Raw genomic sequence first — 24801 nt, 5'->3', positions numbered from 1 at the left:
TTGTCTGGCATTATAGAGAGAAACCGCGGCTTTTTCATAAAATATTAACAACGTATAAAAATCTTTAAAACTAAATCAATTTAAATTGTTTTTATTTGTACTTATTATATTTCCGCAAAGATATTAATTTAAAAATAAGGCATATCGCCGCATTTTAAACAAATTCTAAAATACATATTACTTAAACAATAAAAATCGCGCGTATTTGGAGAGAAATATCATTAACAAAATTATAAAGGACCTATGTTTATAATATAATAGACTTGATATATAGATTTAAATCATCAATTATTTATTACATGTTTCACACTTTGACGATTTTTATATCAATACTAATTTATAAGATACATCTCGAATAAAAATATTTTGACAGATATATACAAATGGAAACTTTGAAAAACACTATAATGAACATATATATCTTTAACATTTAAGAAAAGAAAAACTTATCTTGATTGATTATGTGCCATATTATATATATATATATATATATATATATATATATATATCTTAAATATATATATATATAAAATTATATATATTTTATATATATATATATTTAAAGTTTAATTAGTGTAGTATCCATAAGACAAGTCCTGTGAAGAATATGAGATATATTTGAATTAAAGTTATGCGATATATATATATATATATATATATATATATATATATATATATATATATATATATATCGCATAACTTTTAATTCAAATATATCTCATATTCTTTATACAGGATTTGTCTTATGGATATACACAATTAAACTTTAAAATATGTCAATGTAGATAAAAAAAGATCTTATAAACATGAGTCCAAAATTATTACAAAATTTTGTCGTAAACAAAAAGTAATTATAACTCAAAAGAATAATGTTTCCAGAATTATATTGCATTCACGATATTGTCATGATTCTTTTTCATCCTTAAATAAGTCAAATACGCTCCTAAAGTTTGGCTATTTATCTTTGAAATCCCGTCTGCACTTCAGAATGTCTGCTAGTTTCAATTATAGCTATTTTCTTGTGTATTTCATATGTCAATTCCTTTTCTTTAGTAAATATTCGATAGAAAATCTAATTGCAAAGAATGAAACTGAAGTGGATTTTAAGTTATTAAGCGAATCGAGCGATTATAATTTAAAAGTAGAAAAATTTTAAGTTGCAATTTAAAAACGAAATTATTCAAATTTTCATGCGTCTAAATATTCCTTACATTTAGCCTATTACCCTTTTGTAAGTATCACATATTCATGTGGAAAAGTTCTACACGAGATTGCTAACAATTTTTTTCCAATATTTTATATATGTATATGTGTATATGTGTGTTACATGTATTATATATATGTATGTGTGTGTGTGTGTGTGTGTGTGTGTACACACACACACACACACGTATATTTTTCATATACTATACATATACATATATGTACATTTTTATATACGTGGAAAGTATCTACAATAGACAATGCCTTCGTCTCTTAAAATTATAGTCGTGTTTACGCGAAATTATATAAATCGTACTATATGATATGATGTGCTAATGCACTTTACGGAAAGAGGAACTTTACAAAAGAGGAATATAACTTAAAATAACAGAATTAATTCTTAATTGTATATATAATATGAGATGCTTGTCCTGTTTTATTTGAATTCAATACGTTGAGTATGCTTCATTTTTCTTTTTTTTTTTTTATCACAATTGTCTATGTTTGTTGATCTCAAACACTTCGATCATAAATTCAAAGTGCGAGCGGTGTGGCGAGGATAGGGGGGGAAGAGGGAGAGAGAATCATTTTTAAAAAAGTTTTACTTTAAATCATATCTCAAGTTGCAAAACGTGTATCCGAGATTTTCAGATATGCCATATACTTTCTTCGTGAATGAAACGTGAGCATTAAGCGGCATAAATCATGTATATAGTGTGCTCTAAAATTGCTTGAAGCTGCTTTTCGCGATACCATGAAATTTTCTTCATATCAATTATCTCGGAAATTCTTCAAATTTAAATAAAAAATTCCAATTATTTTTCATATATTTGCTGTTCCTCTCTTAAAAATTTTTGCATGCAAATTTTTATTTGCATGCAAATAATTGTTATACCCTATTGGTCGCGATTAATATACAAAGATTAATATATAGCTAAATATGACAAAATGTGATTTCATGACAAACCACAATCTCCGCGATGACGTGTCGTCAATAAAAAAGAGAGTCAATTGTACCGGGTAGGTAAACGAATCAAATTTAATAATTATTGTTATTTTAATATAATTGTTCGGATTCGAAATTATTAATGTTTTTAATAAAGTGCTGCTTTATTGTAAGTGTAATGCGCAAAAATAGGAATATTGGGTGAACGCTATATTAATAAAAATATTGAAGAAATTAATTGACGTTAACAATATCAATTGTAGAGAAAGGTTTGATACATTTCAAATATATCCAATGAACAAGAAAGAAATATTCGAACTGATTATTTGTATAAGAGAAGGAAGATAAAGACAATTTCGATGTTCCAATTCGCACGGAAATAAAATAATACGGACGATCTCAAAGAAGCTTTTTTTTACTACAAGAAGATTGTTTACGAAAAAAACAAATGGCGAAAGTTAGATAACGAAAACAATAGTTATACAACTCGTAGAGGAATGAACCAGTCATCATTGAACAAAAAAATGAATCTTTCTAGATCTAGAAGCAGTGTTAAGAAGATGAACACTGCTAACGAAACGATTTTTAGAACACTCTATATACATTTGATAATTATAATTGCATATGTCAAATAGGAATTGAAATTGATATAATTTCACTGAATTCTACATTTTAATGTAGACTCATCAAAGTTATAGCAATTATAATTTACTATAATTATAATTTTTTTTTTATGTCACGCAATATATCGTATATTAAGCGTAATAAATGGTATCTGTTAATTTTGATTATGTTAGATTCATACTAATGTATAAAATATCTTTGTTTCCATGCAATTTTTGATTGCTAAATTTTTCTCGTAACATACATGTGTGTCACATGAGGCGGAGTTGCGAAATATATTTTTCGCATTATGTTTTTTTAATATTGTCGTCTGATTGTGTGTATTTTAAAAAAATGGAGAAGTTAGATATAAAAATGATATTTATACAAATTATCTTAGATAAACAAAGACAGATTAAACAAATACAAATAAAAACAATAAGTATTTTATGTGCCGATTGTTTGACAAAGTTAAAAATATTTTTAATAAAAAAATTGAAAAAAAAGAACATAAGAAAGTAAAATTTTGTTGTTATAAATTTCTGAAACTCCATTTGCAAAAACATGTATTTTTATCTTCTACAGCAATATCTCAGTAATTATTACTTCGAGCTTCTTTTTTCGCTTCGAGGTATAATAAATCGTTTTCTTGAAAAGTTTGCAAGGAAAAATTAATAACTCATTAAAAAAAAAGAATTTGTACTTGAAATATGTCGCGCTAAATCTTGAATATCCGGTATTTTTAAAAGTAGTCATTTCTCAAGTATATTTTCTTAGCAGATTTAGCGCTAGATGTGTGATTATCTGGCTTTGAAATTTACTTTTTTAATACAAATAATGCATTTTTCATTAATAGGAGAATGACATGATCATATGTAACGCTAAATATATGCAGTAAGAAGTATTGAGCGTTCGTTTGTAGCCGTAACTGGAGTGACGACAAAATCAAAAAAAGATAATCATCGCGAATGAAAGTGAATAATTTTCTCGTACTCGCGGCAGTGAATATAAAGTTAGGGTGTAACATTTAAACCATCGGTTCTCCTCGTCCTGCAAAGTTATATCGCTTTAAGATTCATTTTTATCTTCTATATCGCTGACAAGTTAAATTGTTTCAAGGAACTGTTTTTTAGTTTTGTAGAAATAATTTAATATAATTATAACAGAACTCAATATTTTTCCGCATCAACGTGTATATGTAAGCTCTTTCTCACAAATACAGGATGTTTAAAACTTCGTTATACAAACTTTGCGTATAGTACTCGCTAAAATAAACAGAAAGATCTTTGCAAATATGTTATATGAAAAGCAAATTTCTGAAATTATAATATATATTTCTTTATCAGGAGATATTTTGACATATAATATTGATTACATAGTACCATAAATATAATTTAATAAACATCCTATAGGCGCGAGCTTTTTAAATGCCAAGGAAAAAATCGCTTGTATTGTTTGCGATTATGTTTAATATTCAAAATCTTCTTTCATTTAATATTAAAGACGAGAAGAGGACCGATGGGTTCTCAAATGTCATGAAATCTCGCGTGAATTAAAGAATAAGGAAAAAAAAGTGAAAGCAGTAAGATGAAACAATATCAACTATTTTGTACGATCGCGGATCGTTCGCGAAAGAAACAGCACCACGGCTTCGATTTATTTAGACAGTTTAGATGGAAAGTCACGACGCAACCCGTCGCCGCTGCAATAATGGCGATGATGACGATGGGTATGCTGCCGTTAAACAACGACACCTATAAGTTTATCGCGATAAAACTATTCGAGGATAGACAGTCACCGTATATTACATTGACGTATATTATGCTACTAATGCTAATCAGAATATTGTATACACTTAGCGAAAAATCGAAGAGAGGATCAGACCAGACTCGAGTGGCGACTTTTTCACGAGCCCATTGTCATCTGGGAGTAGATTCCGCTTGTCTGACTCTGTCAAAGTGACGTCGGTAATGGGCTCGACCGCGACCTCGATGCCGGTGACCATGATTATGATTGTTGTGGCCGTGATTATGCTGCATTTGACGCGATTGGTATTGCGAATTATGATGGTTTTGGGCTTGGTGCGTCGACTGCTTTGAGTGCTGCGAACGACGAGAGAGAACGCTCATTTGGCAGAAAATTAAGAGATTAAGATGATAAAAAAAGATAATGCAAAATAAAGAAAAAATACGAAAAATGTATAACTATAATAAATGAAAATGAGAAAATTATCATGTCTCTCACAAATTAGGAAAGTTTTACTTATTGTTTCCTCTGTTTTCGTTGCTTTGAAAATAATATTACTATGTTTCAAATTAGAAATGTAAAACTGGAAGCCACCCAAAGCCATAAGGCATGGATTAAGAATAAATAATAATATTACTATGTTTTTACTACGTTAAAACGCTTCCAATTTTATATATTTATTTTTGGACAAAACCTTTTTTTACCAGATTTTTCTATTTGGGAACTTCATTACATTGTGTTTAAAACTAAGCGAACAATTGTGCATGCAAAATCATATCAACAAAACTATCTATTTTTATATTTCTTTTCTTCAACAGTAACTTAACATATCCAATTAATTGTTTGTCTTTTTCATTATTTTGGTTGAAGTGTGGCTGACTACTCACCACTTGAGTAACCGATTGCACAGTAGTATTCGAATATGCGCTCAAACTCGTGCCAGGCGGGCTGACTTCTTCCGTAGTAGCAGCGGGATCGTCTTCTGTCCTTACCAGCATCTTGACGCCCTCGGCCTCCAGATCAATTATGCCACCTCGTTGCTGTTGGCGTAAATACAAAGCGGCCATCTGTTTTTGGAGTTCTCTCAACTCGGCAGTGACGGAGAAATCGGTAGCAGCTTCGACGTCAATCGGCGGCGGGGCCGACCATAAACTTTCGACGTCGCAATTGATCGATTCCCGGCAAACTGGGCATATAGCCTGAAGAATAAATGAGGTATAAATAAATAAATATAGATATAAAACGTAAAAGAGAGAACGAGAAAAATATTTTACAAACATTACGAAATTAACAAATTAAATGAAATCATTTCTCTTAGCAACATGTTTCATTTACATAATATAAACGTACTTGAAATTTGTTTGTAGTATCCTGCTGCCATTGCGGTAACTTTTCTTGCTCTTCTCTATAATATCTTTCGGCGGCGGCAACGTGTGCTGCCAAACAGTGCGAATGAAAGTAATGATAGCATTCTGTTTTCGTGAATTCATCCCCCTCCCGAAAGCCGTACAAGCAGACGGCACACTGATCGGTGGGAAGATTGCTCCTCGTCAAGTGTTCTCGTATTAACTGAATTATATTATCCCATTATCATTATATGTATTAGCAATCTATAATCATTTATTTACTTATTATGTTTTTTATTTGATTTATTATTATTTATTTATTGATATTATTTATTATTAATTCAGTATTAATAATTTAATTTCTGTAATTAATTATTGTTTTTTATAATAGATATACAAGCCCATGGTTTCATATATCTTTATATGGTTGAAAAATCACAAAAAATCTAATTAAAGAAATTAATGATTTTTATATATGTTTTCTTAAACAACAAATTTTATTCAGGTAATAAAATATCTACTCGTATGTATGTGTATGAAAAAGGAGTAATTTTTGATATTTCAATATATGTTCAAGATATATGAGAACATAAATACATATAACTAATTTTATAATAGAAACTTTATATTTGCATTAAAAAATTGAAAATTTGTACAAATTCTTTAAAAAAGAAATTTTATGGAAATTTGTATACACAAATTTTCTCATTTCTTTTTTTTTATACTTAGAGATATTAATGAAAGAGAAATATATTTCTTTTTTCCGCTTGTACTTTTTTACATTCTATAAATGCTTAACAAAACAACTGAAAATAAAAAAAGAAGAATTTCTATCAATACAAATTTTAATGCTCATACACAATGCACAAACACACACACACACACACACACACACACACATATATATACTATCCCAAAATTAAAGTTTTTAAATAAAAAAGAAAGTGTTAGAAAACATCCAGATACTTAGAGTAAATAGATCTGTTATCGTTATTTTTTGAAATCACGATAAAAGATAAATTGCTAAAAAAATTGCTAAAAATTGAATAAAAAGAAAAATAAGAAGCTAATAGGATAATTCTTCACCTCAATCAACTCGAACATAACTGGCTGACCTATGAAGTCTTTACACTTGGCTTCTGCGTCAGATTGCATCTGTTTCACCGTATCCTCATCCAATCCTCTCGGATTTCTCAAATTGATAGCTGGCGAGACATCCGGATAGCCCAAGGGTAATCGAACAATCAAGGTGACACAAACATATTGCGATTGCGAATCCTCACCGGTTGATGGGAACAGTATCGTCTCGATATACTCTGGCTCTCCTCTGCACAAACATCAATTATTGTTAAAAACATAAATTAATATTGTAAATCACCTAACCAGAGACATCATATAGCTGCCTGGATATATATTGCAAGCAAATTGCAACTAAATGTTGAGAATTATAGAGAAATTAGTTTTTAGTATATGTATATATATATATATATATATATATATATATGTATGTATGTATGTATGTATGTACGTATGCGTGTGTGTGTGTGTGTTAAAATCTATACACATAAGAATTTATAAGAATAATATAGAGTATATGATATAAATAATATACATATAATATTAAAAAAATTCTTTTTTATTAATATATAAAAACAAAAAATCTACCAAAAATAATTATTGTTTTGTCAAATAGAACAATTCAAATGTTATAGTTATTTCATCAATGGAAATTTATTATAATCTTATAAAAAAATCTGAACAAAATATTTGCATTAAAAAAATAATCATTAAAATTTATATATATTTTAATATTAATATTTTCTATAGTAAAATTATTATAATTATAAATTGTAAAAATTCAACAATTTTCAAAATACCTATCATTTTCCTTAATGTTGAGCTCGTTATCCAATAGGATTGCTTTCAACGCCTCAATCTCATCTGTAACTCTGTTAAAATCATAAACATGAAAATAATTATGTTTGTTTATCGTTTTAATTTAGAATGATCAAATTAGCTGATTAAATTTGTTGTTAGAGAAAATTATACACAAGTTAAACCATCATACAACTTTAAATTTATAAAAGCGTACATATCTATTTATATACTTTTATTTAAATAAATAAAATAATTTGTATGACAGGTATGTATGCTTTTCCTACTTTTCACTTCTCATATATAATACTCAAATATATATTTGACAATATTTAAATATATATTTACGTATAATATTTAATAGAATAAATTTGTAAAACAAGAAACTAATCTAGAAAAGATGGCAACAGAATAATTAATTATTCAACAACTAATTTGTATAAACATATGTTGCAGGCCGATGTGGATATGAAAAGAAAGAGCCGATAGGGCACAATCCCCGGGCGCCTTGAGAATTTTTCGAAAGGTCCATCAAGATGTAAGAGATTCGGTTGGAAAATAACAGCGCGAATTTCAGAATTAATCGCGATTACTTTACGCCAATTATTTATTGGCGTAAAGTAATCGCAATTGTCTCCGACGATAATTACCGTTCGTCCACCATCGCGCCCGACATTGTTCCTCGTCGGATAGATATCGCCGAATAAACCGTATCTCTTTCCACTCCGAAGGGCGATTTTTTGTCGCGAATAACGCCGCTCGCTTCGCGAGAGTGTCAAGCGTCAAATAAATATACGTCAATATTGAAATCCTTCTGCTAGCACAGCAGACCGCGAGCGGATCTGATTGGCGAATATGTCGATCGCCCGTTCGCCAATCGTTGCTCAATCGATGATGGGTAACGGCCAATGGCAAAGCGTCGTTAAACGCACTCTCTACATATGTAGCACGACAATTTTGTCGAATGCGCCGATTGGCTGTCGAATACGGAATTTCTAGAGTTTTATCATAGCAACCAATCAGCGAGTGACAAAGCTTGCTGTACTATAAATGTAATACGGCCCTAAGAGTCACGTGATTATGTAGGGGGAAAGCAAACGGAGAATTCCAGTTTACGATGACATAAGTTTGTTCCGGAATAGAGAAATGTAATTCTAGGAATATAGCCAGGGGAAGGGATCTATTAATTTTAAATATTTCAATAAAATGTTTTTACGTATATATTTTTGGAGATATAATTACTAAAAAGTTTCTATTTATTCTATTTACATACAAAACTCGTGTTCGAATTTAACGTATTTTACTTGGAAGATAATAGATCATAAAAAGTCTGCGTGAGTTTTATATCTACTTTATGTATACATTTATAAGACGATGTATTAATCGTCTTTACACATAAGACAGTGCGTATTGGAGTATATCGTTAAAATTAAATATAAAATTAATAGCGCGAAATACTTGTTCATTTCAGTCTGTTCAACACAATAACAATTTTTAATATATGAATCAGATGCGACCACATATATATGTTAAATCCGGAGATATATTGATTCCAGAAGTGAATAAGACATAACATCGATTATTCGGTCAGGGCAAGTTTTGTATCAAGACGAATAAATAAAAGATAAACATTGTAACTTTTTGAATGTTCTTATTATGACTTATTATTAAAATGATATATGTATAAATATTATACTTGTACATCTTTTTATTTTCTTCCGTGCCTATGGCCCATGTGCCATCGGCCAATGTACATATGATTATTTTCTCTGTCCACCATGAGACCTTTACCGTGTCGAAAACCGTCCGTAAAGTCACCCTCGTACCAACAATTGTTATTCCACTCCAAGAAACCTCTCCCTTGAATCTTATTATGCTCAAACTGACCCTGCATAATTTTCCCTCATTTAATTTTCAATTCTTAACATGAATAAAAATATTATATTTTAGGGTAAAAGAGATAAGAAAATGATGTTGATTTAATTTTAAAATGTCAGCTCAAGCACATAAAATAGAAATTTTGAGAAATATATACTAAACTTATATTATATTTTTATATAATTATATATAATTATATAATTTTCAAAGTTTTATAATTATACCGTAATTTTCATTGAGTGGACAGCTAGATATTTTCTGGATACCTTATAGTGGATACCATTGTGCCATCTGTATGTCCCTTCGCCTTCCATCATTTTTCTGCTGATGCGACCGCAATAAGAATTTTTGTTATAGAATTTTATATCGGCAAATTCATCCGGTAATGAAAGTTTCCAGGACGGAATGGATATTTTCTTTTTTTCTTTTTCCTCTTTCTTGAATGAATCATCGCTTATGTTGTCACCCATCTTTCTGTTTTCTTCAATAGCTTCAGCATCAGTCTTGTCCAATTTCTTCGCGAACAGTTTTTTTCGCAAAAAATATCCATCCCATCTATATGTATGTTTTGATCGAATTAAATCAATAATACAATAATAAAAAAGTAATACAAATATAAAAAATTTTTATTGCATCAAATTATATAATATAATTACTTAGTAACGAGAAGCGGAAGTATGTCATTGTACATTAAATAAATAAACTCTTCTTTAGTTGTATATTCGCGTCGTTTCTCAGCCAATATATCCTCAAAGGGTAATTCCTCCTCCACAATTTTATCAGTTTCTGTTGAGAATATATCTTTCTCTTCATGCAAATCTTCTGCTTTGTGTTCTTCATCTTCTGTTTCATCACGAGGAACTAAAAACTTTGTTTTCTTTTTACATTTGCGTAAAATTTCTTCTTGCAGCGCTTTCATGTTCAATTCTCTTATCTCATATTCCATGTTATCGTTCAATTAATGTGTAATAATATTTAATATTTATTGTGCATATATATATATATATATATATATATATATATATATATATATAATGTATATATAATAATATGCAAATTTCTATTTATCTAATAACAATATAAATTTACTTTCTGAAAAATTATGAACTAAAAGAGAAAAAGAGATGAAGAATATTATTTGTGCCACAATTTATAGACGATATATTAAACACTATGTTCATATGTATATTGTGTGACGGTCGGAAAAATGACACAATAGAAAGCGAGTTAAATTATTATGCCTTTATAGACGTTTAATGCTGAAAAGTTATTTAATGATTATTAATTAATAATCTCTTTTTACATTTGATTTACGAAAAAAAGATATCTATATAAGATATAAAATGCTGAAAAAGAAGGTTAATGTAAGACTATTGATAATTCCCAAATAGATATTTTACAAATATTAATTCTATCTTTCAAAATATTTAAAAATTTTAATTATCTCTTATAATTCTTTTATATATTTTAAATAAATCTTATGTTTATAAAATGGTATAGTAATGGAAAATTTTTTCGAATTGTAAACTATTGCATTCTTATTAAAAATTGTGCAAATTTTATTTTTTGAGTTTTTATATTAATAATGTTTTAATATTAATTTTTTAATTTTTAAATTTTTTCTAATTTCTTTTATAACAGTTTATATCTTGCAATGATGAAGGCGAGACAATCGAACCTATCATTTTCCACGTTCCAGCGATGTACAGCGATAAAGTCAAGATTCATGATTGGTATATATTGCGACATTTTTTTATTAAACAGAAATATTATTCATTAATAAATTGCATAAAGATAAACGCGGAAAAGTGGAAAATTTAAAATTATCTAATCATCATCATCTTGTTTTATACTTTTTTTTTATCTAACGTAAGCATTTTGAAAATACAGTTGCATAGAGAGATTCCTGTAATATAAATTTTAACTTTCTTTCCTTATTCTTTTTCTAAATGAAAGAAAATGAAAGAAAAATCTTTAGAGGAGAGCTTTTTTTATCCGACAACTTTTTCTATTATAAATTAAGTTTGTACAGTTAGGTAACTGCGTATGCCGTTTGGATAAACATATCGCGATGGAAATCACATGCACACGCAAGCATATCGCACATGCATTATAATGGAAATGAGGGGGAGTAGTTCTAACACAGACGAAATGTTATGCGATTGTTATTCGTAGCAACGCATTTTATTTCACAAATCTGACGAGAACACCCACGTTTGTATTACATATCATTATTTGACACAGTACCAGCAATCGTAAAATTTTAACTTATAATAGTTAATGTTGTCTGAAAAATGACTTTGCAACAAGATAAATTTTTATTGTTATCAAAAGGAATTAAGAAGTAAGTTTATTATTTAATCTAGTAATATTCAGAATGAAATGCTATATACATTAAATTTTATTTGAATTGTCTGGAATTGTCTATAGTAGTTAATAAATAGAAATTTATTATATAATAGCAATATATATAATAACAGTATATATATATATAAGTTTCAGCCGATATCGAAACAAATCATAAACTTTCTTTCTCAATAATTTCGCTGAAATTATCGATCAATAGGCAGGTAAAGATGTTGTCTGAGCCTAGAGACAATGCTGTTATATTTCCACCAAAGGGAAATCTTCACAAATCTTCGTATCGAAGACTTGGTCCGGAAGATGAAGGCACTGGGATTTCGGAGACACACGCCATGTTGTCGCAAATCGAGATGAGAGATGATTACAAGCCGATTACTTATCCGCGACGCAGTTTACTCACGATGCAATCGCTGGTTTCGGCAGAGTATGTTTTTGATATTTATTCTTAAAAAATATCGGACGAATTGAAAAAATTTTTCTCCTAATTTAAAAATATATATTGAATGAGATTATGTTTGTTTGTAGCGATTTTTTTTTTTTTTAGATTTTCTTGCATAGTTTGAGAGAAGCAATGAGAAAGGAGAGAGGGAGTTGAACAACAGTTATCGCAATTTTGCCAAAAACTCATTGATAAGAAACAACGTGTGTATAGATGCATTATCGTAACATCGATGAATTGCTTGGCTCATACCGGCCGCTTCTTTTTCACTGCCTGTCTCAAACGCTACAAGAAAATTTAAGAAAAAAAAAATATTGTCCCATCTAGAAAATTACCACGAACACCGAACACAACCTATATATATATATATATATATATATATATATATATATATATATATATATATATACGCTGGTATTTAAGAGAAAAGCGATATATATTATATACATATATATATATATACGTATATATATAATATATATCGCTTTTCTCTTAAATATTATCTATAATTCAATTTCACATATACATAATCATTAAATATCACAAACTGCAGTTTATTTTAGTAATTAATTAAATAATATTATTAGTAATTAAATAAATTTATTATTAAATAATTAAATATCATTCAAAATTAAAATGATGATAGAGCGTAACGTAATATTTTCTAGAAAGGATTACGAGGAAAAGGAATTAAAATTAGTCGACATTTTGCTGGATCCCATAACAATTTGTCAGATGGATTATCGCACCAGTATGAGCAGAGATTATCGTTCGCCTTATCCTCCGAAAGCGAAGCCACCATCACTGCCACCGCCACCAGAGCCGTGGCTGTTAAATCGACGTACCATCGGTTATAGTCTTGAAGATTTGGAGAATCGTTGTGGATATCATACATTTTTAGATGATAACATGGATCTTCATCAGAGAATAGCAGAGTTAAAAAGAAGTAAAGGCAAATTGTACAAGTTTCGATGATAAATGATAAACGACAACAAAATTCCATTGATGACTGATAAATTAAACACATTGTATAAATATTTATAACGTTTGGTTATCGTTTTATCAAATAGATTTACACCGCAAGCAATATATTCTTCAAACTAAACAAAGAAAAACTATTTATAAAAAAATTATTTAACGTGCTTGAATAAATATAAGAATATTTTTAATGAACTGGGAGATACATGAATAACATGCAAACTTAACAAAATGATTTTTTCTTTATTATTTAGAAAAGTAAGGTATTTAAGAATTAACAAAATATTTTTTTTTACGAATCGAGAGCTGACTTTTATTTTTGCCCGTCATCGTGTCTCAGACCTAATATATTTTATTTAAAACAAAAAAAAAAGATAAAGCTGAATGATGATATAATTAATTTTTTTAATAATTGATATATAATTTCTTTCTTTTTATAAATTGTTTACGCGGAATTAGCTCTTTTTCATAATTGAAGCATTATCTGTGTAATATTTTTTCTAAGGACTATTCGGCGATATGATTGCAAAATCATATCCAAAAAAATCATAATAATGTCACAAATTAGATTGCAGATATTAAAAATAAATTAATTTGCAATAAAGCATCGAGCACGAAGAAACTGAAGAAAAGGTAAAATAACGAGGCATAATCGTGTAATAGCTGCAATGTAAAATATATTCTATTTCTATATCTTGGCACAAGAATATGTGCACAATCTACGATCTAGAGAGAGTCCGGCGTGGTAGCGTTTTATTCGATGTTTCTGCCGAATCGCGAATGTCCGTACTCTTCGTCATCGCCGTTGGATCGCTTGCCGAATCTCATGTGACCATAATCATCCAGCTGCTGGCGTTTGCTCAATTGCAAACTGTCCTCGTCTTCGCCGACAAGGTCTTCCACAAGATCCTTTACAAGACCTTCCACGGCGTATCTGCGGCAAAACGCACACGAAATAGCTAAAATACTATATATTGTTGATTTTTTTAAATGCTCAAAAGTTTCACATTGACGAGAGAATCTTATTTTCATGTCTTTCTTTGAGATTTTATTTACATACATTGTTATGTATTGCATAGTAATTACCCGTAGATATGTGGATGATTTCCTAAATTACGATGGATGCCGGGGATCAATCTCGGAGCTGCTTTACATTTTCCGCAGAGCAGCCATACGACTGCGATTATGCAGGATAATGCAAGAGTCAGATTCATGTCTATAACCATTTAACAATTTTTTATTTCATCACAAAGATGCACCATTAAGATGTATACATGAAATATATGTCTATTTTTGTTTTACAATAGAAATAATATAGTCATATAAGTTTACAACTCGAGCTATTGCTTCCTATTTTCTATAATTTTCTAATAATCAATTAATTTTTATTAGCATGCTCAACTAATTGAATTATGGTTCAAAAGTACTAAAAGTACAATTTAATAGCAAAATTAATAATAGCAAAATTTTATAAATGCATTGTTATAATAAACGCATTGTTATAAATGCACCTTTATTAAAAAAATATACATACACATACATGCAGAAAAATATTAATTTACCAAGATATATAAAAATATAGTATACGTATTCAATACATTACGTGCACAATGAAAGATACTTGTAACTTATGTACAGATAAAAATACAATTACAAATATCGAAAGAAATTAATTATCAAGCTTCAATATTTTACCGACAATCTTTTCTTTCTTTTTCAGAAAAATTGTTCGAGAAAGTGTTTAAATTTTAGAGTTCAAATGTTTCGGCATTAAAAAAAAAATATATAATTTGCAAAAAAATTTTGAGAAAGGATTATATTTTTAATTTAACGAAAGAAGTTGCGTATCATTCGATGATTTCGGGAAGCTGAGTACACAACAAAAATAAGCACTTTGTTGCTCTTATTAAGACAGGAGAAAATTAATAAGAAAAAACCTTAACTCAGAAAAAACAACTGGTGAGATATAGATAATAAATTTACAAAAACTATTTAATTTATAAAAAAGATACATATTAATACACGTATCAATAATAAAATTCGTTTGAGAGACCAAAATCATGAGAACCGCGCGCGATTGAAATCTTTCACGAATTGCTCGAAAAAGTTGCAGTCAAAAAGATTTTCCGGAATATCCTTATGCTCGCTTACCTGCGTGTATCGGTCGTTGGGAAAATCGGCGATGGAGTGTACGGTTTGCGCGGCGATGGCTTTTTATATCGCGGCCAACTTTACGTTTATCCCCCCGGTTGGAAAAGCGACGCGGTAAAAAAAAGTATGACGGCGTTGAATTTTAATTCACGCAACACCGCGAGCACTGATAAACAATTTTCTTCTTTCAGAAAGAACATCACGCCTCCGCTCAATATTCCGCGATGTTCCGCGCGTCGATGATTGGCAGGGCACCGGCTAAACCGATTACCGATGTCACATCGCGGCTCTTCTGTTTTCTTTCTGGCGGAGAAAATCGGACATTAAAATCCGCCCTTTCTCTCTCTCTGCCTCTCTGTTTCTCTCTCTCTCTTTCTTTCTCTCTCTCTCTCTCTCTCTCTCTCTCTCTCTCTCTCTCGCTCTCTCTCCAGCGAAAGGAGGCAATGCAAGTTGATAAATAACAATGCAAACAACTATGTGCCCACTGTCGATTTTGTGCACAATTAGTGCTAATTAGTGAAATAAAGCACAGTACGAAAGAGTTTTATTTTACAGTTGCCTACTTTAATAAGAGTTTTTATTATCGTTTCAATAAACAGTTCAACTAAAAGAGAACATGTCTTTTTTATTTAAGAAAAGATATTTACAAACTAATTTCGCTTTTAATTTGAATCGTTGAATTATCTTTTAATTTATTGAGATTTAATTCATTTTTTAAATCGATTTTTCTCAGTAAAAATATCAAGGTGATTTCTTTGAATTCTTATTGTATTTCTTATTGAATTCTTTTACATTATCTCTACTGAACTTAAAATTACAATTTTACAAAAGTAGAGCTTCTTAAAAAAAATTGAGAACTTATCTTTGTTTTATTTCTTTTTTGTCTCTCTTTAAAATTTTATTTATCAAAAATCATTGTGTAGAATCAATTTTTTCTTTAACCAGATTTCCAATGAACACTGTATATAACTGTTATATAACACACGCATATATATATATATATATATATATATATATATATATATATGTGTGTGTGTGTGTGTGTGTGTGTGTGTGTGTGTATTATATAACAGTTATATACTGTGTTTACTGGAAATCTGGTTAAAGAAAAAATGTGCAGTTATGTGCAGTTATGTGCAGTTTAAACAAAAAAAGATAAGTTTTTTGTCCATTTAGAAAGTTATTTTTCTGTGAAAACTTTTTATTTTTACTTACTTGCTCTCTAAAACTATTGATATTAAACATGTAGCTTTCACAGTAAAATAATTTTTTAAATGGACAAAAAACTTATCTTTTTTTTTTTGTTTAATCTGCAGCTGACTTTATTTTAATCCTCACAGTCTCATTCGCTCGATTAATTTTCAAATTTTATTTCTATACTTGTAATAAAATATGAAAAAAAATAATACATTATTTTATCATCGAAGTCAAGGAAATGTATCTTGATATGATCGTCGATATTCCAAGTAACAAAATTAGCGTATGATGAAAACATTGTACATCCTTACGAGGTCACGACAACGATCATCAATGGCTTCCTCGTTTGCAGTGCTTCCTCTATTAATTCTATAAAATGGTTTATCCTCCGATTCGAATCGTTTTTTCAGTCATAGAAGTGCCGTTCAATCATCAACAACTTGTCAAATAATCTTGTGAGACTTCTCTAGTTCTCGTCTTTGTTTGCGACATCAATATGACGGAAGGCAAAGAGAGGATGGTTCAGAAAGGCCTATCAGAATGGTGGAGCGAGGAGACGGAATATGTATTTCAAAGGATCGAGAGATGGGCAACCTTTGTGCGTGGTTACAATCGTCTTCGATCGCAGAGGTGAGAGAGAGAGAGAGAAAAAAAGAACGTAAGCTATTATTATATAAATAAAAAATAAAAAAAAATTGCACAAATAAACAAATGTTGAAATGAACCAGGTGGTCCAAGGAAACGCCGCAAATCACCTCGAACGCTACTTTTAATGAAGGCACGCCGCAATTTTACAGTCTTAAACGGTCCAGATGGAGATCACGCCCGGAAGAAATTAAGATTAATTGCTGCGGAACGTTTAATTATCAATCGAACAACGAATTAGAGAGCAATTGTCTAGAAACTTATCGATACGATCACAGTATCTATTTCAAAACCATCGGTGACATTAGGAGCGATAAGAGAGGCGTCATCAGGGATCTAGATCAGGATAGAGTATCTATTAACAGCGAGGAGTTGGTAGAGTGGGACGCCAATTCTCTGATTGCTAACAAATCGATCTCTAAAGAAACTTGTAACAATAATCATCCGGATGAACTGAGTATTTTAGACACCGTTGATGAACAGGAAAAGAATGGAGCAATGCAAAACGCCTGGCCGATCATAGATCTGTCGCAACTCGATCTAAATTTGATGGACAATCGAAAAAGAGATGAACAGCTTTCTTATTTGGTTGATCGACATAATAATCATGAAAGAGATGAGAAACAGTGTGAGAATAACAATATGAACAGTCCAGATAAAGCGGATGAGGAGGATTGGGAGAATGAATCGAGAAATTACGAGAGGATGAAAAAATTTCCGTCATTTCGGAAAACTAGGCAATCAACCGCGCAAAAATCACCAATCATTGATGAAAACAATGTTGTGTGGCCAGGAATTCTTTAGAATTACAATAATAACTTTGACGTTACCGGAATATTTTTACAAGATTAAAGTAAAAATTTAAAGTAAAATACATCGAGCTTATACGTAAGTATAAGTGTTTATGCATAAGTGTTTTAATCGATGAATCATCGAATTGTACGAAATAATATGGCGATCTAATTGTTCTGTGTATTTTATTAATAGAAATGATTATGTGCTTTCTTTCTGCATCAATTTGCATGTGATTTGTATGTGCAAAACTCTGTGTCAAATAATATCCTTATTCTGAAATTTCCTTCTGAAGTTTATTTCCTTTTCTTTTCCACTATTTCAATATATCGTTAAGTGCTTTCATTCGTCTTCCATTTTAATGCGATTAAATAATAAATACGATTATATGATAAATATGAATAATAAAAGTGCAATTCAAGAACAAAAAGAAAAAAAAATAGCACTTTAGAGTATAATTGACAAAATTAATAAAATTAAATTACAACCCTTTTTGTAATAAATATTACATCAAGGAGGAATTGCAAAGAGGAAAAGGGATATCTTTTACTTTTATTATTTTGTGTAAAGATTTCTTTTTTTATAAGAAATGTTGCAGTAAATATATTTTTTTTTATTTACAGAATACTCATCATGTTGCAAGATATGTTAGAATGGATGCAAAGTTATATAATAGTAGCAAAACAAATGCATGTAATGTCTCGATGAAAAGAACTAAGAAATCATATATAAATATATATTTTATTTTACAAAAAATATACATTTTGGAAACGAAATATATTTTGCGTATGTGACGCTTTCTTTCTGTCAAACTATTTATATTTATTCATAATATAATATGCTCATTCTTGCGTAATGTATTTGTCATCTTTTCTACTAATGAAACTAATACTGACTTGTAAGCATATATGCATCAATCAATACTTTGTATTGAAATAAAAATATCGTCTTACACATATATTTAAGACAATATAGTAAAATTTATAATGTTTGTTTATTAATACAATCTTCTAGTCTCAATTATGTGAAATATTAAAAATAAATTGCAAATGAGAAAAGACTTGCATGAGCAACCTTTTAAAAGTCATGTTTTATGTCTGTTTTTTTCTTTTTGTCATTTATTATATATTATAGTGTTATATTAAATATTTGCGTCATCTGTAAAATGTCAGTATATCGGAAGTTAATTTGATAAAAGAATGTATTTGAAAAAATATTATAATTTGTATTCCTACTTATGTAATGTAAAAATTCAAAAAATATCAAAAGAATGTTTCAAAATTTTTTTGGTCCTTTTACAGATATTGGCCAGATATTTATATGATCTGCGATATCATTGGAAAAGTTATTCTCTTATAAAGGAAATTGTCAACGTAATATTCAAATTTTCAAGGAAAGTGAGAAATATTTCTCTCTCTCTCTCTCTCTCTCTGTCTCTCTCGATGCTTTCACTACGACATGCGTCTGCCGTCTCTTTGTAAGTGTGTTCACGACAATTCGCGACGTACTCATTCTCGTTATATGAAGAATTTATTCCGATAAAAGGAGTTTCCATCATGGCCATAGTATTCTCGCGGGGTAGCGCGCATGCACCAACTAAGAGAGGGGCGGAAGCCACGCACGCAACGTGTAAGTGTGCTCGCGAATCCTGTCGCGAATCGATCGTGTCAGCTACATTCTCGCGGCTCAAGTGAAGCATTTTACGATAGTGCGTAATAATTCGAATAAAGAGAGGGTTCGAGAGCAAAAGAACAGAGGAAACAAACATCAAGATGAGCAAGCGATTAGAGACTGTGGCCACGATGACTTGCATGAAGACCCTGCTGATGCTTTTTAATTTCATTTTTTGGGTAAGCCAAGACTACACCCCCCCCCCTCTCTAGAGATGATCTTAACACAACCCCTTGTACCTTGCTCATGCACCTTAGTCCAACTGTTGCGCAATTGATCGCAATTCTGCGGTTGTGATACCGGTCAAATTTAGTTACTCGCTGCGGAATGAAACAATAATAATATATATAATAATGACAATCTAGTCTTAATCTTAAATTTCTTAATTAAAATAGGGTCAAATAACTAGTGAATGAGTATGAGATAGTAAATAATTATGTGACCTTATCCTTAAATCCTTATATCAGTTGATAAATTTTAACAAATTATCTGGAAACCGCGCGTCATATGATTCTATTACCAAAACACACTTCTAATACTAGTGACCATAAACTTATTTCAATATAAAGATAGCAATCTTGTCAATAAATAGTTTATTGAATAATTTATGCCATTTTTTTTTTCACAATACTATCTCAATTTTTTTAGTCTCTAAACTGACACTTTTCCAAGTTATCTATTACAAATAACATATATGTTACATATGTTTATCTGCAATATATTATGCTTCAATAAAAAGATGTTAAACACTTTTTTTTCTTTAACTTTATTATATGATGTATTATATATATGTATTATTACGAAATTTATATTATATTTATTAAAGATGTGAACTTTTGTTCGAAAGAATCTCAGTGAGACAATTTGTAAGGATCAAGTAAAAATTTGTAGATACTCAGACAGAGCACAAGAATGCCAAAAGACATCTTAAAGATGTCTTAAGGACGATAAGATGTTTTTAAGTCGTCTTTTATGGACATATACTATCTGAGTAACTTATTAAAATTATTCAAGAGACGCATAATTTAATTAATCGCTTTAATGTCTTTTGTATTTGTACAGGCATCCGGGGTATTGATGCTATGCATTGGCATATGGATGCGCATTCAGCTGCAGGATTACATGAACATGAATGTGCAGGGCAGCGGAGCGGCCCTGTTAGCGCTCGCGTGCTTGGGTGCGGTGTTAGCAGTAGCGGCGGTTCTCGCCTGTTGCTGCACTGCGCGAGGTCATCCCGCTCTACTATACCTGGTAAACACAATATGCAATCTAGATATAGGACACAATACGATTCGAAATTAAGAAATTTACAAAAAATGTATTTGATCAGTCTGTCTTCTGAGAGCCTCATATAAGAGGAGAGTAGTTTCTTAACACTGAGTATATTCGTCATTCGTAAAATAAATTGTATATTATGGAATTATTGTAAAAAAGAAAAAGAGAGAAAAATATTAAATTATATTTCTTCAAGTTTTAGAATTTAAGATTTTTATATTAAAATTAAGTATTTTTAAATAAAATTTCTTTTGATAAAATATGAACATAATTTTGAAAGAAGTTTATGCAAACAATTATTTTTATGGTAATTATGCATTTTGGTAAAATATAAAACAATTTTAAAAGAAGTTTATACAAACAATTGTTTTATAATAATTATGCATATTATGAAGGTTACTTGGGGCAATGTTATTGACAACATATGTCAAGGTCATTAAAATTGGTGAGATCAGCCGATGAAGAATAAATATATCTAAATAAGAACTTTTTCTCTTTCTTTTTCTTATAGAAAAGTAGAGACTCTCCTTGACATTATTATTATCATCATATAAGAAATAATTATTTTGTTTTCTATATCTCTTTTGTTAGTATGGCGCGTTTCTAGCCGTCGTCGCATTATTGGAACTTGGCGCGGGTGCGTCGGTTTATGCTTATCGTACAAATTTGAATGAAGGATTCGATCAAAGTCTAAACCAGAGCATGGAAGCCTATGGACAGAATCATTCCATGAACAATTACTTAGACAGCATGCAATCAACCGTAAGTATTATCTTTTTCAGCACTCTATCATCTATATTCCATCTATATTCATGCAATTTGATTATTCTTATTATTTTAATAATAGAACTTTAATCATCCAAATTTTTATTGAAATTCAGATAACAGTTCAATGAAATAGAAACTGAAGCAAAAGATTTATCATTCTTTGTAGTCTTTTTGTTACGCGATATCATTTAGATCTTCTTTCTATTCCATATCAACATCATTGTATCATAAATATCACATCTCAATATTGAAGGAAATCGAGATTGAAGTTGTAGAAAAGAATAATAAAATTAACGTTTTATATAATTAAATATTTGATGTGCTTTTATTTCGCCCACAAGATTGTTAAAACTTTCATTTTTTATAAGAAATTTGTTGTAAAGATTAAAATATATTCAATAATATTTTCATAATCAGATAAAGTCCATTACATCACGCGCGGGAAAGTATATTATATTATAATTAATTTGATTAACTATTTTATTATAAAATTAATAAATAATAACATTTCAAATTTTTTGTGATAAGATATTTACATACGCCTATTATTCCTTTCTTTAATTGTTTATTAATCTTTAATTTTGAGCTCTGCACTTAACGTGAAACTATAAGAGGAATGATTGTTCTCTTTTCAACTGCCATTGTAAATCTTTCATTGTATATCTTGAAAATTTTAATTAACTGATTACAGTTGCATTGCTGCGGTAATCGTGGATACGTCGATTGGCGTAATTTGAATCCACCAAAGAAAATTCCCTCGTCTTGCTGCAAGGTGGCCAAATGCGAATCGAACGATGTAGAACAAATTTATACCGACGTACGTAGACGATAATTTCTTTTCTGTTTTTATTTGTCTAAGTTGCGAAACTTGCTGTTATTTACTGTGCATTCGACGGAACAATTAAAATACAAAATAGCGAACCATTAAATTAGACTTTTGATGTTTGATTAATTTCAGTAATTATGGCAATTATGATAGAATTACCACACTAAGCATTAGAAGAAAAAAAGAATGTGGAAATGAATGCACGGGCTAAAAATCTGTTTTTCTTGACTTCTTATTTTTTCAGTTTTTGATATTTTTTTTAAACCTCATCTTCAATTCTATTTGTTTTCAGGGATGTTACAGTCGTGTGCTGGATTTCATAAACGGTAACATCGGTCTGGTAGCCGGTACAGCGATCGGTGTAGCCTTTTTTCCGTTGGTGGGCATCTTCCTCGCGTGTTGTTTAGCCAGTAACATCAATAAGGCTGAGTATGAACAGGTCGCTTAGGCACGGCATTCGCGCAAACAGCAACGACGCTTCTATCAGGAAACGAAAACACTCGTGTCACTAGCGACAACAGCGAACGTACACAATTTCAACACGTGAGCACAAAACTGATTTTGATTGAGGCAAGCGCGCATTTTGACCTATTTCGAGATTTTAATCGAAGACTCTGCTGCATAAATTAAATAAAAGTCTACAGTATAAGGTACGCATCTTTAAGTATAAAATTGTATCTGAAAAAATGGATCTTATATATCAAATTATAAAGTTATATTATTTCTCGATGAATCTTTTAATTCTTATTTATCTTATCGATTTGATGATCAATGTTGAAATTTGCACTCGTGGAACTGTACTTCCATGAAACTATTCCAATCAAAATCCATTAATAATTAAATTAATAGTTACAATGTTATGTTAAGATATATAATAATCCCCTTTTAGATCTCATATAAAAAGTTCTTTAAATATATTTCATTAGTATTTAAAAATTACATATATGTATGTGGTATGTATAATTTACATACACATACATACATACATACATACATACATACATACATACATATATACGTACATTGTATGTATATATTATGGTATATGTATAGAATGATTGCTTATAAAAAATCTCCTTAACAATTTTCTGTAAAATTTCAACAAGCAGATAGAGGAACAAAGAAGTAGAAAGTATTAGAATAGGACAAAAGTTCCTTGTGTGTTTAAACTTTATTTCAAAATCAAAATGTAGACTATGATAATAAAAACTGTATACCATGATTGTGTATTGTTATCGTCGAAATATTTGATTATTCATAATTCAATATCTCTTTCTGTTTCCTTGCATAATTCTTGTCGAAGATTTAAGATTTGCACAACACTCTGTCATTCTATATTACATGCTGTAAGAGAGTTTCGTATATGAAATACAAGAAGAGAATATCTTGTATGGAAAAATACGCAATCTTTATTATAGAATATTATATTTATTATAGAAATATAAATATATCTATGTATATAGAGAGTGAGACACTTGACTCGGATCATTTCTGTTAACTTTTCTATTTGACACATTAGAAAGAAATTAGAACTCGCGCAGAAATTGGGGAAATCTTTTTGTTATATGAATTCTATAATATAATTAGATATTATCGTTTGATAATCATATAATAATATTTTGTAATATTAACAAAGATGCCAAATAAAAAGGTTAAACGAAGATGAGCGCAAGCGTTAAGTGCCTCTAACTCTTTAAGTTATAAAATATATTATATATATATATATATATATATATATATATATATATATATAAAATGAGAATACACACACACACACACACATATTATATATTCCATCATGTTACAAGATTAACATAAAAAAAGGCGGAGTTCTATTGTAAATCTCATTTACAAATATTCTCAAACTATTTAAATATCTCTACGCGATATCGAGGAAGCTGCGCAATTTCGTCGCAGAATCAATATCCGATTGTTTACGTCAATCGCTATAGCTTTTATGTACGTTTACTGTATATCGTGGAATGCGTACACTTTGTACAAGTTCTGACAAGCCTTAAATAAAGATCAATGAAATATCGTTCTTCCACTTATTGCTTAATAGAAATGAATTTTTGTATTTAAACAATTATTACCTTTT

General features: G+C 29.7%; 4 protein-coding genes across 4 annotated transcripts; 2 read left to right on the top strand and 2 right to left on the bottom strand.

Annotated features, from left to right (window-relative positions):
* Nucleotides 1-699: 699 nt before the first annotated feature.
* LOC126855242 (E3 ubiquitin-protein ligase RNF25) lies at nt 700-8527 on the bottom strand. The gene is made up of 6 exons (XM_050602708.1): nt 8370-8527; nt 7722-7793; nt 6931-7171; nt 5849-6067; nt 5386-5697; nt 700-4854 (listed from the first exon to the last, which is right to left on the bottom strand). Exons 1-6 carry the CDS (start codon nt 8393-8395, stop codon nt 4672-4674), a joined length of 1053 nt encoding a protein of 350 aa, XP_050458665.1. The 5' UTR covers nt 8396-8527; the 3' UTR covers nt 700-4671.
* A 900-nt stretch (nt 8528-9427) lies between these two features.
* On the bottom strand, nt 9428-10543 carry LOC126855183 (radial spoke head 10 homolog B-like). Its single transcript, XM_050602607.1, has 3 exons — nt 10254-10543; nt 9864-10152; nt 9428-9607 (listed from the first exon to the last, which is right to left on the bottom strand). The coding sequence occupies exons 1-3, from the start codon at nt 10541-10543 to the stop codon at nt 9428-9430; spliced, it is 759 nt and encodes a 252-aa protein (XP_050458564.1).
* Nucleotides 10544-10940: 397 nt separating this feature from the next.
* Nucleotides 10941-18434, top strand: LOC126854968 (uncharacterized). The gene is given in 7 exon segments (XM_050602186.1): nt 10941-10961; nt 11239-11330; nt 12164-12385; nt 13069-13352; nt 14297-14308; nt 17197-17356; nt 17455-18434. Coding segments are annotated over 7 exon segments (1560 nt in total). The 3' UTR covers nt 18224-18434.
* A 1332-nt stretch (nt 18435-19766) lies between these two features.
* Nucleotides 19767-24741, top strand: LOC126855254 (tetraspanin-7-like). Its single transcript, XM_050602724.1, has 5 exons — nt 19767-20013; nt 20897-21085; nt 21701-21871; nt 22569-22694; nt 22996-24741. The coding sequence occupies exons 1-5, from the start codon at nt 19936-19938 to the stop codon at nt 23149-23151; spliced, it is 720 nt and encodes a 239-aa protein (XP_050458681.1). The 5' UTR covers nt 19767-19935; the 3' UTR covers nt 23152-24741.
* Nucleotides 24742-24801: the final 60 nt, after the last annotated feature.

Source organism: Cataglyphis hispanica, chromosome 15 (genome assembly GCF_021464435.1).
Source record: "Cataglyphis hispanica isolate Lineage 1 chromosome 15, ULB_Chis1_1.0, whole genome shotgun sequence".
NCBI lineage: Eukaryota > Metazoa > Arthropoda > Insecta > Hymenoptera > Formicidae > Cataglyphis > Cataglyphis hispanica.
The sequence above is the reverse complement of the archived record's forward strand: the minus strand, read 5'-3'. Positions and strand labels throughout refer to the sequence as shown.